The sequence below is a fragment of the Anabrus simplex genome, chromosome 14 (assembly GCF_040414725.1).
Source record: "Anabrus simplex isolate iqAnaSimp1 chromosome 14, ASM4041472v1, whole genome shotgun sequence".
Lineage (NCBI taxonomy): Eukaryota > Metazoa > Arthropoda > Insecta > Orthoptera > Tettigoniidae > Anabrus > Anabrus simplex.
In genome coordinates this window covers 90404218-90423846 of record NC_090278.1, presented here as the reverse complement: position 1 = coordinate 90423846, position 19629 = coordinate 90404218, and the positions used below count along the sequence as shown (strand labels likewise).

At 39.0% G+C, this 19629-nt stretch overlaps 1 protein-coding gene across 2 annotated transcripts in view; it reads left to right on the top strand.

Annotated features, from left to right (window-relative positions):
- Window positions 1-1929, top strand: part of faf (ubiquitin carboxyl-terminal hydrolase-like faf) — a 299786-nt gene extending 297857 nt beyond the window's left edge. For both annotated transcript variants that reach the window (XM_067158104.2, XM_067158103.2), the window contains exon 45: window positions 865-1929. In XM_067158104.2, coding sequence (XP_067014205.2) covers window positions 865-1249 — 385 coding nt within the window. In that variant the 3' untranslated portion in view covers window positions 1250-1929. The remainder of the gene's footprint in view (window positions 1-864) is intronic.
- Window positions 1930-19629: the final 17700 nt, after the last annotated feature.

Here is a 19629-nt window from a genome sequence, read left to right as displayed (position 1 = left end):
AAGCAAGACGTGCTTGTACCTGACGCTTCATAGGTATAAGATCTGGCATTGAGAGCAGGAATATTTTCGTAATGGATCTTCATATTGTGGAGATGTGGAAGAACAAGTATTACAAGTAAGTTTTCAACAGGTTCTCATCGATATTATGTTGTTGGCTTTAAGTTAAAGATAAACAAGTGAAGATTGCAAATAATCATGCAGCTGTGAGAAAATACGGCATAACCGAAGCCAATGTTCGGCTTTGGTATAAAGATAAATGTTGCTTTAAAAAATGCATGCTATATAACAAAAGCTTTAGAGAAATTGATCAAAATATGGACTAGGTGCGTGAAGGAAACGAGGAGAGAATGGCACCGTCATATAAGATGTGATGGGGGAGGCTTGCAAGTGGTACAGTAAAGAGGAATTCCCAGAGTTTCCAAAGGAACAAAGGATGACGCGGAAGAATAATGCATTGCAATGGGCTAGTGTTGTGGTGTTGTAGAACCTTCGCACACTGTCTGCCAGACACATTCAAAGAAAGACTCTTCTGGTTCCAACGATTCTTAGTAAAGGTTTGAATGTAACATTCATATTTGATTGGACAGATTGACAACGCTGACGAGACCAGTTTATTTTGATATGCCTTTATGATATTTTTGTGTTTTCATCTTTTATTCAAATAATAATTGTAATAATAAATAAGATTATGTTTTCATAAAGCCTTTTTGATCCTGAAATAAATTATTTGAAGGGTAAAGTTCAGTAGTCCTGAATCCGGATAAATATGGTAAATTGTTGGGTTCCTCAGCAAACTATTTCCAAATTGTATTGTGTATGAAACATTTTAAAAAAACTGAAAATAAACCTTTCTTTTACCTGTAGAGTACAGATGAGCTGCCCAGGAGATCAGCCTCAGCCTAGTACGAGCGAGGAACCCGACATGGTCGCAACGGACAGTGTGGAGAGTACGAACAGCACAAGCTCGGTGATGTTGCAGCAGACGGACCTGGCTCACCAACAACTGCTGCGCCAGCAGCAATTTGAGCAAAAATTCCTGCAGAAACAGCAGCAGCAGTCGATTGTACTGGACTGCTCATACAGTTCTCTGCAGCAGCAGCAGCAGCAGCAGCAGCAGCAGCAACAGTGTCAGCAACAACAGTCACCCTCTCAGCAGCCTCCTCCTCCTCCACCGACCCAGCAGCAGCAGCAGCAACAACAATCGCAACAAGTTGTAGATGAACTACCCCCATCGTCTTTATTTCCATAATGCGAAAGAAAACTTAAGTCTAGGGAATAAATATATACATTTCAAGCGGTATTTAGACACCTGAAGTACGTTTTAAAATTTTAAAAAATATATTGCCTTTAGCAATGAATATTCATCCTAAAACCAAAAGCAAGTGAATTGAGAAATCATACCAGCCGTCAAAGTCTGCAGATTTATACATTAATAAAAACAAGTACGGTTTGTAAAATGTTTGCATATTAATCAGTTGTTTTTGTAATGATATTACTTTCTCTCATCTAAACCACTGTTTTTTTAAGAATCCTGCTTTTTTATATATGGCAGTTTGAGGGAAAACTGTTGTTTACTGTAAAGTAACTCTGATGGGGAAGACTAGAGACTATAATCTTACCGTGAGCATTGTTGGCTGGCGTGATTTTTCTATTGATACATTTACGCACGATTGTCGGCAATCGCAGAGTGAGTAGGATACGGTTTGTATTTGTTAAAGAAAGGTTGGTTGATTATTTATGTTCTTTTTTTAATTTTTTTTTTTTTTTTAGTTTAGATGAGATGTTGGCAATTGTTAGGCTGCTCATACAGTTCTCTCCGGACGGTTATGAACAGGCTGTGACTAGTGTTAACGAGGATACTTGTTGCCTACTATATATATGATGATATGATGATGATTATTTTATTTTTTAAATATATAATAATTTGAATGACTGGGATTTTTTTCACTAACTGAAATGTTGTGACATGGGCAGGCCCGCAGGACACTTCGATACTGCTGCTAGTAGGGGGAAAGAATTATTTTTTTCTCTTTTTTTTTTTTCTTGTAATATTTAGTTTTGCGAGGTTGTGGGAATTGGAAGAACAAGGAACCAACCTACAACTGCTCAAAACTGATCAAATTAAAGAGGACTGCTATTCGACAGAGATTCTTCTACAATTCCTGAGTACGATGTTACTTCAGAGATTCAGAGAATGCCCTCGAGGCAGTGATCCTTCTTCATCAAACTGTGTAGTTATAAATATATATATGTATAGTTTTAATGTTAACCTGTTCATTTTTTTAATTTTTTTATTTTCCCCTCCTGTTTGTAAAGTGTAAATTGGCAGGTAATATTTTGAGTGTGTTGTATATTTAGTGACATGAAGCAAAATACTTTTTGTTTGTTTATGTTACCAAAAAAAAGGAAAAGGAAAAAACAATGGATTATGGCATCACATTGTGGCTGTGTGATGTTCATCATACGAGAAGAAGGCTGCGAAGACAATGGACTTTTCTAAGAGTGGACTAGCAAATCATGAAGTGGCTAAAGAGACCCAAAATCCATCCCCACCAATATTCACTTCTTATTTTCCCCTACCCTTGCTTCTTTTAGAAAACTATTTATTACTGTGAGACTCTTTGAGGAGGAACTAAGTCTGTCCTGTCCTGTGTTGTGTGTGAAAAGTTTCATAATGCTCATGATGCATCCCTACCTGACAGGTCCCGTCAGTGTGATTGCAAGGAAGTTACCAACCAACCAGCGGCTGGGCACGGGGATGGTTTAAAGATTAAATTTGATGTATGTGGGCTCTTGCGGATGTACATATGATATGCACTTAGCCCTAGAATGCTGTGATATTTGTGTAAGCATAGGCAGGTATTTTTTTGAAAGTGCCTCTTGCTGGTCTTGACGGTAGGAATCTGATGCAGTACACTCACCTCTCAGCGTTGACATAATCTTTTTTTGTTCTTTTTACCTATGCTGGTGCGTAATTTTATCTTGACAATTCCCGTGCCTCAGAATTTTATAGGTAGCTGTCGTCTTCAGCTGACCTTCGACAGGAAATCCTGGATTGAAGGGGGAAAAAAAAAAATCGTTGAATTTTTTAAATTGAAATTTGTTTCAGTTTGCAGTGGTATTTTTAATGTGAGTTCATAGACAACTTAAAATACTGAGAGAAAAATAAAAGCATTTATTTAAAAGAACCATATTACTTCTTTGTTTTCTTCTGTGAAGAGTAATTTTTTGGACAGATATTAATAATGAAGAAAATGATGTTTGGAAATGTTCAATAATTGGAAATGCAATTGACAATTATCAAGGTTTGAGAGTACTTCTGAACTTGTACTAATGGGAAGTTCACTCAATAAAATAATATGCATAGATTGGTCTAGAAAACTGGGTTCATTTAATTTGTTTGAGAGTATTATTTATAGTGTTTATAGAAGGCAACAGCCCTAGAGTTGGTTCGAGATAGTTAAAGGTGCCCTACCAGACCAGCCATGGGTGCTACTTTTTCACAGCTTGTTATATTGTTCTAAATTTTGTATTTGCCTAAGAAAGAGCTAGGTCTGAGGCATACAAAGTGGCACTGCAAACACATTGTGTGTTGTGTTGTTGTTACCTACAAGTAGTGATCAGATAATTCAGCATTATTTTTCTGAAAATGTTGTTCTTTATGTGTTTGAGTGTGACTGGTGTGTTTGCTGCTTATGTGCCATTAAAATTTTATAGTAATACTTTCGGAAATTGAACATAATTTAACAAAGGCCAGTGAAAGTTATTTTGCTATGTTTTAAGAAAAAAACTTGTTTGAAATTGGTTTTAAAATGTGGATCAAGATTTTCTTCTTGGGTAAAGCTGGAATCCAAAAATGTTGTTGAAAATGATTTTTCCAGACTTAACAGTGAAAAATAGAAAGTCTGTTGAAATGATATCGTAACATTCATTGTATGGAGTTAAGACTAATGTAAGCATTAAAACTTACTGGAATAGCACAAGGGAGCTTAAGGTTCTATATTGTAACTCTCTCTAAAACCAGGAACTGCATAACTGCATGTGAGAAGAAAGAAATACTAGACTGAGATTCTGATAATGCATACATACTTTTGACTGTTTTTAATGCAGTTATTAAAAACATTGGTTTCCTTTTAAAGGAAAAGTGTTCATTATGTAATTTCTTTTTTCACAATTTCAGAAACATTCATTATGGTATCCAACAGTTTTAAAGTATAAGGCTTGTTCACAGAATAACTGAACTTGGAAAATATTGCATTTGCTTGCACCCTAATTTTTGAAATGTTATTGATGGAAAAAAAGTAGTTGCTGCTTATATCTTGTTTGGTTTGTTTATCTTGGGGGGGGGGGGGGGGTTTGTGTGTGTGTGTGTGTGTGTGTGTGTGTGTGTGTGTGTGTGTGTGTGTGTGCGCGCGCGCGTCTCTCGTAATCCTCCCTTATCTTAGTCGCAGCAACTCCCCCTCCCCTTGTTTGGTGAAAGGCAGGTAGGTAATTCCAGATCTTAGGATATTCCCTGGCCTAATGAGCTAAATGGAATGTGACATTGTTGAACTAGCTGCAGTTTCAGTATGTCATTGTATGGTATGTGCGAGACATAAGATACAAGATGGAGTCCTACGTATTATGATACCATAATTTGCTTTCCAACATGGCTTCTGCTCATAGATGTGTAACGGAGAAGCATTAAAGTTTTATGCCAAGTTTTAAAATTTGAGCAATTCAATTGCGGAGAAACGCTATAACCATGGTGTGGACCTAGAATTTAATGTGATGGTAGGAGGGTTGAAGTTGATAGGTTTGTTTATGTTCATATTCAATAAACAGGTATACCCATAAAGAATATACATACCAGGGGAGTTGGCCATGCGGCTGTGAGCTTGCATCCTGGAGATAGTGGGTTCGAATCCCACTGTTGGCAGCCCTGAACATGGTTTTTCTGTGGTTTCCCATTTTCACACCAGGCAAATGCTGGGGCTGTACATGTTACAGTGCAGTCTATTATGCAAAATCATGAGGATTTATTACTTTGAAAAGTACTGTATTTTAATTTGTATAAAGTTTTATATTCCTACTTTCCGAATATACCTCGTACCCCCATTTTTAAGCTTGAATTTTCATGGGGGGAGGAAGAGCAAAATATATATACAAATAAATACAATAAATCTTTATTAGAGGGCTTACCTGCAGCCTAGTTAACTTAAAGTTCTCCTATCCTCTGTTAATACACTGCTCCCAGTGCCATTTTACTTATGGGAATAGTCCTGGTAGTCAGTTTGTGAGATCACACACAGTCCTGCTCACTATTTCAGTTTTATCTCTTCTGTTGATTGATATAGACATCCTTTCAGGATGAATTTCAGTTTGGGGAATAGAAGAAAGTCTGCCAGGGCTAGGTGAGGTGAGTAGTTTAGATGGGGAAGCACAGTTGTCTTCTGTTAATCTTAAAGTTCACAAATCAGTAGTAGTGGTGGAAGCTCCAGGAGTTGTCTCTCCACAAGTCTCATCTTCTGACAGTACCAATGGTTTACTGTTGATCATCAGGTGGGAATTCATAGTGTACAACACCGCTGATGTCAGAAAATACTGTTGACAATACTTCTACGTTCAGCCTGACCTGACCTGCCGTGCTTTCTTCAGTATCGGCGGTTTCTTTCCACGCCACTGTGCGACTTTGTCTGAATTGCGACTTTTAGACGTCGGCAATGTTATCGGACCTTACGTTGGACCTGAATGTAAAGTATGTAAGGGCTAAATATGCTGCATGTAATATTCAAACATCTCGGCAGTCTCTACACATGTACTCTGCACACTCTCAAACTAACAGTTGCTAAGCAATGTCTAATTATTTCTGAAAAGTGTGGCAAATGCCTCGTTACTTAGGAAGGCTGCCATTGCTAGAAACCGGAAAGACTTTATATTTTCGAATTTGTCGGTTTTGGTTTTTTTTTTTTTTTTTTTAAACAGGTCTTATAAGCTTGAAATTAAAATAGTTTCATTTGTGTCTTGGAGTTTGTCTAAGCATTGTACATCTTTAGTGTATTACTCTCGGAAGACAGTTGAAATGTTTAAATTATCATGGAAGCTAGCTGTTGTTGATAGTTTTTACTGTGTTAACACATAGATTTGTCTGCATGAGATTATTTTGGCAATAGATTTTTTAAACCTTTGGTATTTGGTAGTTTCTTTATCACTCATCATCATCATCAACATTGTACAGTTCCAGTTTCCCGGGTACTGTTAATGAGCCTCTTCCACTTCTTCCTGTCCATATAAAACTTGTCATAGAGAACTTCATCCACTGTCCATCTTCTGGCAACTAGATCAACCTTGATCATGTCCATCCATCGGGTTTTAGGTCTTCCTGCAGGTCTTTTCCCCTCCACCTGTCTTTCCAAATTTATTCTGGCTGTTCTTGTAAGCTCCATCCTCATCACATGCCCGTACCACCGTAGTCTGTCTAATATTTATTCCGGCTTCTTTCCTCACCTCATTTCTTAAGTTGTCCATCTAGGTCTTCTGGATGGTGGATCTAAGAAATTACATCTCTAATGCTTGCAGTCTTGATGAATCTCTTTTTGTGAGTGCATGCTTCAATCCTATAGGTCAATATTGGTATGAAATAGCTGTTAAACATCATCAGTTTGGCCGGTTTTGGAATCATTTCATCCCATAAGTGTTCTTACATTTTGGTAGAATTCTGATCCTTTTTGCACTCTGTAAGTACCTTTCTGACTAAATTATCACTGGAGATTAAACTTCCAAGGTAAGGAAAACTATCGACACACTCTAGCTGGTGGTCTCCTATTTTTACACTTGCTGGACGCCCTTCTCTGTTGACTGCCATCACCACTATCTTGGTCTCGCTGATGTTGAGGTTATATTCCTGGAACTGGGATTTCCATACATTGAGTCTGGTCTGTACTTCCTCTTCTGTTTCACCCCAAATCATGATATCATAAGCAAAGGCCACTGCATTCAGTTCACCTAACTTTTCCTTGACGTTCTTCATTATATTGCCCATAACAGTGATGAACAGTAGTGGGGATAGTGCACTTCCTTGCTGAGCTCCACTCTTGGTCTCAAACCATGATGATTGACCTTCCCCAATTTGTACACAGCTAGTACAGTCTTTGTACAACATCTGAATTTTCTTTACCAGTCCTTCAGGCAGATTTCTTTTCCTCAGGCACTCTGAGATCTTATCTCTATAAACACTATGATAGGGCTTATTTTATATCCAGGAATACAATGACCAGGTTCTTGGGTTTCTCCCAATACTTTTCTATTAGCATGTGGGTGCTAAAAATTAGATCCAATTTTGATCTGTTACTTCTGAATCCCTATTGCTCCTCCTCTAACTGTGGTTCAATGATAGTTCTCATTCTTCTTTCTATGATCTTCTCTAGAATTTTTAGGCTATGAAACAGCATTGTTATTCCTCAATAGTTGGTGGGTTTCTGTCTGCTGCCTTTTTTAAACAGGGGAATTACAATGCCCTTGCTCCAATCTGCAGGTATTGTGTTGTCTGTCCATACGGCATTTAGTACTCTGTGCAGCCATCGAATGCCCTGGATACGTACTGCCTTTATCATGTCTGCATTCACTTCATCTGCGCCTGAAGATTTCCTTTTAGGCATAAATTTTAAGGCTGTCTCTGTTTCTGTCTAGGTGATGGGAGATTCCTCATTGAAGGCTTGGATTTCTGGTTCTGTATTTTGTTCTTGAACCAGTCTATTCAGTAGGTGGTCGAAATGATTCTTCAGGACTTTTTTTTTTTTACGTCGCACCGAGACAGATAGGTCTTATGGCGACGAATTCAGGACTTCTCTCATGTCCCTTTCTGTCCTAACCAGATTTCCATTTTCATCTTCAAGTGCCTTTATGGTATTCATTGGTTTCCTTTTATCTCTGACAACACTATACTGTAGTTTCTTATTGCCTCTGCTCTTTTCCTTCAGTTTCTGAGTGAATACATTCCATGCCTTTGTCTTTTCTTCTGTAATATTGTTCTTTTAACGTTCATTTTCCTGTTTCACTATAATTGTTCGAGGTTTTTGATCTTTGCTTCATCTCTTTATCACTACAGGTTGAAAAACAGATTACTTCTGGACTAAATTCTTTATTTTCTCAGATTTATTGACTGCACCATTTCACTTCAGAACTGTTAGTGCCCCTGTGCTTAATGCAGACAGCTGCATTTGAAATACTTCCTGTGGAGTAATTTCTTGGATATGAATGCTCAGGAAAGAAGCCATCTAGAGCAAAATATATACAAGAGCGGATCAAACAACAACGGGAATTATTTTTTAAAATTGATTGCATCAACAACAAAAAAATACACATAGCCTGCCTCCTCTCTTCGCCGCCACTCCGTACTTCCTTGCGTTGACTCTCGGGTGTAATGATGCACCCAAGTTTCATCACAAGTCACAATACGACGCAAGAAATCCTGTCCTTCCTCCTCGTAGCGACACAGGAGTCTCTCCCAAACTTCCTGGCGTAAAATATTTTGTTCCCGGTTGAGGAGACGAGGAACCCACCTGGCAGACAATTTTCTGAAATGGAGTTCATCTCGATGATGGTTTGAACGCTTCTGTAACTTATTCCTATGGCTAAAACAATTTGCGAAATTTTTATTCGCCGATCTTCACCAATAATGTCACGAATGGCAACGTTATCTGCAGTGACGCTTAACCGCAGTATCCTTTCACGAGGTTCATTTTTCACAGCTTCTCTTCCTGCCACAAATTTTTTAGCCCACTCATACACCAAAGTCTGCGAAAGTGTTTTTTCCCCAAGCTGTGCAAGGAACCATCTCAAAATTTCGGAAGGTTTTGTGCCATCTTTTGCGAGAAATTTGAAAATGATGCATTGCGCAATAGACGTGTACACCTCTTGCTCACTCATGGCGTACTGAAGCAGCCCAGCTCTCCACTGTCGTTCACGCTTGCAAACCACTCCTCCAGACACCCCCAGCAACATCCTGGCAAAGCCCTGGCTCAGAATTATTACTAACATCAGCAGTACATTCAAATTCCTGTTATATTTGATCCACCTTCGTATGTATACAAAATGGACGAAGATCAGCAACTTACAGTATAAGTACTTGTGGATAGAGTACGCACAAGGACATGGGACCAAAATTTTCGTCTGTAGCCTTCATCAGTGAAGGATACAATAAGAACGATAGTGATTGTTGTTGACAAGTAGACGCTGTTGTTAGGTAGAGGGAAGAGGGAGATAGATGAGACTAGACGAGGGTTTATCTAATGAAGCCAGTTGCTTCCGTGGACCTGAGCATCAATTGATGTCCAACTTCGGAATCTCGAAGGGTAAGAAGGTGAGAAAAATAGAGTAAGTGCTGAAGTACTACAGTCTGTCTCACCATGATTGAGAGTCGAAGAAAACAATCGCAAGCACGTGTACTCTGAAATACTACCTGTTCCAAAACATACTTTCTTCTCAACAACACTGTCATCCTTTTCAGTAAGCGCCCGGTGATTTTTGAGACACGTAAGTGAAGTTCATAATTTTCAAAAGTCTGTGAAGAGTTGCACGAGAAAATGTAGGCAATGTATAGTCACTATTAACTGAAGCTAATATTTTAATCCAGTTGGTATTTTATTTCTTAAGAAGAAGCGTTGAAGTTTTTTTACCGATTTATTTATTTATTTATTTATTTATTTATTTATTTATTTATTTATTTATTTATTTATTTATTTATTTATTTATTTATTTATTTATTTATTTATTTATTTATTTATTTATTTATTTATTTATTTATTTATTTATTTATTTATTTATTTGGAAGCATACATTTTACATCACATAATGGCACTTTATGACGCGTGTGTGTGTGTCTGTTAGGTCATCAGCCCAGAGGCTGGTTGGATCCTCAAATAGCACCACCAAAGGTTATGCGGTTATAAGGAAACCGCAAAAACCAATGGCAGCACCAAAATGAGGCGTACTAGGCAAGATGAGGAGTGGGGTAGTTTGCCATTGCTTTCCTCACTGGGTCAGAAAGTGCTATTGCAACACGACTGACCCTATGAGCAACACCTTTCATAACACTCAGATGCACTAGTCGTGCTCTGAATGTCATTACTCAGCACCACCCATACCCCAGCAGCTTCCATATTGTCACAGCCATGGATGAGACTGGTACTTCGGTGGAAGCTACACTTTACTCTGGCCTGTGCCAAGAGATGGATACAAAAGTACTGTATCCATCAAGAAATGGCAGCAGGCAACTTTGACATACATACCAAAGAATGTCTGCCCAGAATTTTGCCAAATCATGGGCATTAGGTGTCGCAGCCATCAAGTCCTCCATTGTGGAACTTGAAGGACACTTACTACAGTTCATGAAATGGGCTGTGGTTTGATCTTCACCACATTCACATTGCCAGGAAAGCCCCACTTTACCATATTGATTCTTGATCTACCAACCCCAGTGCGAAATCTGTACAAAGATTTCCAAGTAGACCAATGTTCCTCGTGTCCTGGAGGGAGATGTTCAATTGATAGCATCCAACCAGCAAGTTGAGAATTTCTGCTTCTCCATAATCTCAACCGTGTGAATTGAGCAGATTCGTTTAGATCTTTGGTTATATTCAGGAAACTCCTCCCAGACCTCAATCTTCGGTGGGCAGGTTCATATCCGTACAGTGGGTGTGCATATGAGGAAAGTGCTTTAGTTCTCATTCTTGAATGCAAGTATCTTCTAATATCTGGTGGGGCGATTCCAGCCAAACAGTAGATTCTATCTTGTGGTTTAGAGATAACGTCTTTTGTAAAACTTGCATAAAATCAGCTTCATGGTCCGTATCGCACTTAAACAGATTCACAATTAAGTATTTTTTTTATTTTCCACCTTGTCGATACACTAAATTGCTTAAGGCAACTTATTGGTTAAAAGTGGTACATGTTTTGTATATTACAAACATCTTCAGCCACATAACACTGTTTAGATGAAATATTCATATGTTGACAAAGTATCAATGTTTTAAAGGAAGTGTCCTTAAAATTAATTTCGACAAGGTGGAAAATAAAAAATACTTAGTTGTGAATTTTGTAAAACTGTCGTATTTTTCACTTATTCTTGTCGCTTTACTTGTTTTCTTAGCAGTAACCGGTTTCCTATCAACCTCAAGTTCTTTCCTAGCATGGTAAATTCTTGCCTTAGAAATATGTTATATAAGCTACTGCACGTGTTACTTCATCCAGAGTACTTCCAGGATTTTACTCATGAAATTTGGAAAACACATTTAACACAGCTTCTCGCTAATCGTTCGTTTTTTTATGTTTAATCACAGACTGGCCTGGTTCAAACATGGTCTACAATTACTACACTTTCACTCACACACACGCGCATGCGTGCGTGCGCACCTTTCCAACTAATTAAAAATTATAAATGTTGTGTATTATTTTTATTCACAATAAACTTTGAACAAGCAAACTGGACGCATGTGTTTCAGATCAGCAATCAGAGAATACTGAACTCAAGGAACAATGTTTGCGAAGCGGCTCATCTTCCGTCAAATGACTTGCCTCGCTCTGTCTGGGAGATGTAACGTGGGAAAAATAAGGAATACTCAAATTGTATTGCTAATCATCATCAGTTTTAATGAGCAAAAGCATTATGTATTAAGCTTGTTACATGTTTTTGTGAACTATGTTAGTTGAGCAACGTTAATTTTCATGCAGATGTTCATACAGAGTGTGCATTCCTAAAACCAAACCTCGCAGAGATTGCATACTCCGACTCTCAAACATGGTGAGACAGACTGTAAAACTCTGAAACAGTATTCGAATGTGGCTTGATGGGGAGAGAAAGATCTACAGATTAAGTAAATTTTTAATCATCTTTTGTCCCCACTGTGATCGTCAAAAAAAACCACAATCACATTTAGGTGTCCACCAAATCTCAAAAACATGCTCACTAACTGTGAGTCGCACCAGGCTCGACCCCCTTCTAGCTCTTTCCCCTGTAAACAACTTGGGTAAACCCCTCTGTGGGAAGGGGACGCAGAGAAAGAATACACCCACGGTATTCCTTGCCTGTCGTAAGGGGCGACCAAGGGATGATCGAATTAGAACTATGCGACTACTTGTACTTAGTACCATCACGCAGGGAACACCCTGTGGCGCCTTTACTTGAGAGTAGTACTGCTATGTTAGTTACACAATAGGTTTGTGATTAATAGCAACAGTGTGAATCAGGATGGGATTTACAGCACCTGTGATTAGTACCACTACATGCAGAACACCATGGGCTTATGTTACCTGTAACTAGTACCATTATGTGTGAAACACCACAGGTGTGGGCATTGCCTGTGATTAGTACCCACTATGTAAGGAATACCCTAGGGTTACATGTGCATATTGCATCACCTGTGAGTAGTATCATAATGTGTGGAATACCGCGAGTCTATGCTACTTTTGATTAGTACCGCAGCATGACAAATACCATGGTTCTACTTTACTAGCGATAAGAACCATTATGAAGGGCCGATGACCTGGATTTTGGACCCTTTTAGACAACGAGCATCATCTATTCAGGATTGCGCTTTAGAAGCCATCCCTTCGTCAGTAATACTATTGATTTACAATAGTTTCTGGGAATGAAGGCATTGCGGGTCGGATCCACTGATTGTTTTAAATTCATATTCACCCATTCATCGTTGGTCATCACATTTTGAATTCTGGTCAGTGTATGATTTTGTACTTTTAAATTGTCATTACATTTTGTCTCACCGGGCGAGTTGGCCGTGCGCGTAGAGGCGCACGGCTGTGAGCTTACATCCGGGAGATAGTAGGTTCGAATCCCACTATCGGCAGCCCTGAAAATGGTTTTCCGTGGTTTCCCATTTTCACACCAGGCAAATGCTGGGGCTGTACCTTAATTAAGGCCACGGCCGCTTCCTTCCAACTCCTAGGCCTTTCCTATCCCATCGTCGCCATAAGACCTATCTGTGTCGGTGCGACGTAAAGCAATTAGGGGCCAATGACCTAGATGTTAAGAACAGGCATCGTCATCCACCGATGCAAGACCTGCAGTCTACATATACCCGGCACCACCAACAAGTCTTACCCCATACAAGGTGGTCATGACTGCACTTCGCACAGCATCATCTACCAGTTTCTGTGCAGACCCTACTTAACTACCAGCACACTAGTGGCCACTGTGATAGCTGGATCTTCATGTCCCCATTCATTCTCTGCTCCATCAAACCATGTTTGATGATTGTTTCAAAGTTAGTCCTTCAATACTTGCCACCATTATTCTCATCCTTTAACTGTAGAAGATTCCAAAGTTGGTCATTAACTGGTGCTCAGGACTAGGGAAGCACCCAGATTGTTTGTTTGTTTGTTTGTTTGTTTTTTTTTTTTTTTTGTCTATTCTAATTGCCCGATCCCTTTGCCTCACGTCATCATCTATGTGTTAACAGTGATCACTACCAATCTTACTCTATCCTACATTGATGAAGACTGCAGGCGAAAATTTTGATCCCATGCCTTTCCTTTGTGTGTACTCTTCAATGCATGCTTACATGGTAAGTCACTGCTCTCTATCTAGGTTCCTGCACACATATATTTTGTTGGATATGAGAATATATTATGCTAGTAAAAATGGGTGCGCTAACAAAAATGCAAGTCCCAGTATCTATTAAAAGTGGCATCACAAAATGTATAGATTCTGAGCAATACAAAATGGTTATATCTGGAGCATATATTATCTTTTTTTATTTATTTGGGAAACCAAAACAGCGAGAAGCCAAATTACAGAGTTACGCAAAGGAAAAATATATTTACAGTGGAGTAGCACAAGGCAAACATAAAAAAAATAAGTGGAAGAACAATGAGGAAAAAACATCTAATGATAAAAGTAGAGAAAAAATTAAAAACTAACAAAATAACAGTTGAGACACAACAATTAAGAACAAAACATAAAGGCAAAAGAAATAATGAGGAAAATTGAAGATTGAATATAAAACGAAAAGAAGAACCTATAGCTAGGCACAGTAAGATAAATACAGATATGACATAAGTAATGGTATAGTACAGTAACAAATAAATAAATGAATATTACATTATGTACAAAAGAGAAGACAGCAATGAGAAGAGAGGGAAAAAAATTAGGAATATGAAGAAAATGAACTAGGTTAAGTTAAGGAAGAATCGATTAAAGGAGGCATACGCAGAAAAAACGTCAAAGTTCCTGTCAGAAGATGAAAGAGTTAAGGAGGGTTGGTATGCGGATAAATAAACTTCTTTGAACGAGGGAGAGGCGGGAATACGTAATATGAAGGGGGCGGATTAGTCCTGGTTTTGCGAGTTGGAACATGTAAGGAAAAGGATGCAGGTTCGGGAGAACGAAATAAACCGTTAACAGCGTTATATAGGAATCTAAGGTCGGCTACTTTCCTGCAACTAGATAACGGGCGAAGATTTAACTTATGTAGTATCTGATTACTGCTCAAGTTTCGACAATCAGATACTCTGGCTCTAACAGTGGCACAGAAGAATGACTGCACGCGGTCAATGCGATTCAGATTATTGGGTGAAGAGGTAGACCAAATAGGAGATGCGAATTCAATAATCAGTAGGATGCAAGATACATAGTAGGCTCGGAGGGCGTGGACATCGGTGATGTCAGAAAATTATATTCTATATATCTATATTATCGACTTGGAAAGCCTGCCGTATTGCTTTTCTATCTGTGCATTGAATAAATAGGCTGACACTTCAGAGCAAGGGAAGAAGTAAAAATGAATGCAAAGTTCCAAATTAACTTTGTCCAATCCATGACCATTGCAGCATTAATCTCTTGAAAGGGAATTCATAAGGAATAATTCTCATAAATAATACAGCCTGCCAAAGGATCAAGGTTACTTTTCTCTCAAAATCTTTGTAGAAAAGCATACAGAATTCAACATATCCGCACACTTAGCATTTGTGGGCTACAGAAAGGCCTTTGACAGAGCAAAATTAACAAGTATCCTACATGGTGATGAAGTACCACAACAGTTGTTCGAAGCAGTATCAAAATTATATGAAAACAACTTGATTGCAGTCGGAGTTAATGGTAGAATTTCACAATGGAAACCAATCAACAGAGGAGTACACCTTGGTTGCGGCCTCTTGCCACTGCTTTGTATCATATACATTTATGCCCATATAAAAGACTGAAGACTTCTCCCCCACGGTAGTATCACAATCAGCAGACACCTGAAATTAGACATGCTTCTCTATGTTGTTGACCAAGTACTATTTGCCAGCACAGAGGATGACTTACAACGCACCATACATCATCTCAGTAGAATAGCCACTGAATACAACATGGAAATATCCACAGAAAAAACAAGAATACTTGCTTTGAAGGGTAAAGAACCAATTCCGAGCATGATCTGTCTCAACAACAAACTGTTAGAAAGGGTTAACACCTTCAGTTACCTGTGCCACTCCTTGTCACTCGACAGTGATGTAGATCTTTCTAATAAGATAGTGAAGGCACAGTGAACTCAATAATGAAGCCATCCCTAGTACAGAGGATCACGAGACTTTGAGTCTACAAATCACTAGCTAGACCAATCCTCGCATGTAGAAGTGAAGCGTGGACAATCAGGAGATAAGGTGAAACCAGGATCACAGCTGCTATGAGAGTACGGCAGGATACGCACAATGGGATCATAAAAGGAACGAAGATGTGATGAAAGAACTAAAATTGGAACCTGTATTGAATTACATAGGAACTTGCAGGAAAAAGTGGCGAGATCGCATCAACAGAATGCCTAAGGAACGAGTTCCAAAGCGCCGGGCTGAATAGCTCAGACGGTTGAAGTGCTGGCCTTCTGACCCCAACTTGGCAGGTTCGATCCTGGCTTGGTCCGGTGGTGTTTGAAGGTGCTCAAGTATGTTAGCCTCGTGTCGGTAGATTGCCTGACATGTAAAAGAATTCACGCGGGACTAAATTCCGGCACCTCGGTGTCTCCAAAAACCGTAAAAGTAGTTGGTGGGAAGTAAAGCAAATAACATTTATTCGAGTTCCGAGGCAGATAGTAGGATACCAACCTAGGGTGACACGATCTGTTGGATGTCCAGCTAAAAGATGGATATAAACTGCACCAAGCCACCTGGTCTAATGCTTGACTGGCAGATAATGATGCTAAAGCATTTTAGAATGTTGCATTAACTCAGTAGACATTGCCCAGGTATATTTTAGCCAATCATACTTATCGTAAAGGTGATTCTTATAAAGATCCAATTAAAATTTGGTAAAGTGGTAATTGTTACTAACAATTTGACAGTGTTTTCGAACAGTAGTTTTTTTGGTAAGATTGCGCATTGCCTTAAAATCTCAGTTTGATGCAGTTAAGTCCTTGATACCAGGGCTGTAAATATGAGGAAAGCAAATATTCAAGCTGCAAAGCTAACATATTGCAACAAACATGCTTCGATGATTTGAGTCCTTTCTAACGGCTAAACCGTATCTGTACTTTGAAGAAGAAATATGTTTGCACAAAATTACTACTTTGGCAGGTTGGAATGAATATGGGAAACACATTTTTTAAGCTGAATTATGGGCTAACAGCAAATTGATACTTTAAATAATTATCAAAACAGCCATTGGAAAGAAAAATGTGATAACAGAAAGCAGGCTGAACCATACAGAAATGTTCCTTGTTGGGCTGATGACCTATAGTTCTATTTGTATGAGTTTCGACTCGACAGTTACCCGGAAGTCAGACATTGGTGCCAAATTGTTACGAGTACAAACAGCTGATTCACGACTCGTAACACGAACAGAAATGTATATACTCTAATATAAGTCCAGAATCGATTATTCTTTGTATTAACATGTACAACTCTCATAATATTAACTATACCACACAACATCTTTAGGATAAAGCTATAAGATAAAAATAGATCAATGCTCGAACAGGTAAACGTGAGAGACTGAAATTTAATTTCTACTCGCAAACTAGAAGAGCTTGCGTTGCTGATAGATTCACTTTCTCCTTAGGAAGGAAAAAATCCTACAAAGGGAAAACACCACTCATTTCTGAGTCGCTATCGGCATTATCATCGTCTGTGATACTTTCCCGTCTCCTAAGCTTGACTTATCACGGATTGTCTCTCACAACATTGCTCCAGTTTTCCACACTTACACAGCCTATGGCTTCCCAAAGCTTTCAACTTCCGAAAGCTACATATTCCTTCACTTGGGCCCAAATCAGTTCTATGGCGTTAAAATGGCAGTGGTATGGTTGAAAGTGAACAACTTCATAGCCATGCCTCCTAGCTATTTATCCACCACATAAACCGAGTACTAGGGCTTGTTTTGTTTTACAAGATGCATGAGATACCCCCTTCCTCAGCGTGAACCGAAATATTGTGCTCCTTCAACCACTCAGTCAATGTGGTTTCAGTAAACAGATCGAAAACACTGTTAACCAGAAGTAGAGTCTAACACGCTCTGTCAGACTGATAGGCTGCCTACGAATGGTCGTTTATTAATTCACCTAGCTTCCGCCAAAAGGCAGCGCTCAAATGTCAAGTCGAAACTCATAAGAAATTAACTATAGATTTTAGCCAATTTAAACAACAAGCAACAAGTGCATGTTCCCTGTTAAAAGCAAACTGTTTTACATGCCGTGCTCAATAAGATAATACAACAGTTGTTTTAACACAATAGTTCACAAGCATAGAGTGTGTTTTACTACTGGGAGCAGAAAAATCTCGAAACAAGTTGTGAAAAAGTGAAACTTATTTATTTCTCACTTTTCTTTAACATTTTATTTTGTTTATTTGTATCGTTCACACGTCTTAAATATTACAGTAACACAAATGGAGTAATAACACCGAGCTCGATAGCTGCAGTCGCTTAAGTGCGGCCAGTATCCAGTATTCGGGAGATAGTAGGTTCGAACCCCACTGTCGGCAGCCCTGAAGATGGTTTTCCGTGGTTTCCCATTTTCACACCAGGCAAAAGCTGGGGCTGTACCTTAATTAAGGCCACGGCCGCTTCCTTCCCAGTCCTAGCCCTTTTCTGTCCCATCATCGCCGTAAGACATCTGTTGATGCAGAAGCTGATTCCCATAGGGAATCAGAAATAATTGTTCCGAATGAGTAAATTTATAATACCAATATAAATGGTATGCACTATCCAGCGTCTTGGGTGTGCTGGGTACCGACTGATGAGCCCGGCCTAGCGCACGGGGGCGGGACGCTGGCAGCCAGGAATGAGTTGGCTGGAAAATTTATAATGTCCAATAACGGACCATTTATATTGGTATTGTAAAACATCTGTGTCGGTGCGACGTAAAGCCAATAGCAAAAAGGTAGTAATAACAAATATAATCAATTTTAGAGAAAGGAATGACACTGGAACATTTTATTTAAAAACGAAGATCAATAACTGTGAGGTTCTTCAGTGTGTCAGAACTTCAGCATAAAAATTTAAAATATACCTGGGGGAAGGAAAACCTTTTAATTACAGATTATACTTGAAAAAGATACCTCACTAAACTAAATAAATCTACAGTGGAGTGGGTCCTGCCAATTGGACTTGGCGAGTTTTTAACCGAAGATCACTTCTTCCATAAAAACCTATTATGAAAGAAGAATACATTCGTAGAAACCTTTTTGTATAAGCAGTTATGCTGCTTTGATACATTAGCTGCAATGGAAAACATACACTCTGATCCCATAGAAATTGCAGAACACATATATATTTGTTGGCTAATTTGGCAAGTATGGGAAGCACTTTTTCCCAGGATGGGCCCCATTAATTTCTCTTTGCGATTGCACTAAATATTGCTTGAATTGCCTACCATCTACATTTGAAGTAATGAAGGTGTCATCCGTGAGTTTCATAAACAAGAAGTCGAGGGCGCTTAATAGCTCCGTAGTCTCCAGTTTCACTTATCGTAGAGGCCATACAGTTTTCTTTTTTTTTCTCCCTTCCACCAGATCTTGTATTGTCTAACGATTTTGCTAAAGTTCTTTAAATCTTGAGTCCATATATTGAGCTAACTGAGCAAATGATGCTGAGAGAAATTACATCCAAAACGGATTGCATTTGAAAATAGGACTCCCACTCAACGCATAGTGTGTCATTTATAGAGTCTATGGCATCTGTACTGATAGCGTCCGTAGGGGCAACAAGATGGTTTTCAAAGAATGAATGACTGGGCACGCCAAAGGCAACTGGGTCTCCTTACAGGACCGCAGTGGAGACGTCTAAGGGTTTGAGAATTGGTATATGTGCGTCTAGCAGAACCCATTCCTCTTCCTTTATCCCATACATTTTACACGAGCAGCAGACGTTGCTGTCCTGACCGTCAACACAGCGATTATTGGAGAGCAGTTTTGTACTAATCATTTGGTCCTCTGCAACGCAGTTCTACAGTATATAGTTGAATTTGTTTAGTGGCTACAAGCTGTTCTTGTCTTCTGTAATGTTTTCAAAGTGACAGTTGAATGGTTGAAATGGGAAACTAGCGTGCTATACTTCGTAACAAGATTAGATACACCTTTTTCCTTGTGCGCATCCATAACTCATAATGTGACAGTGGGAGATGCACACGCACCGTATGCTGGGCGATAGCGTAACAGCTGCAG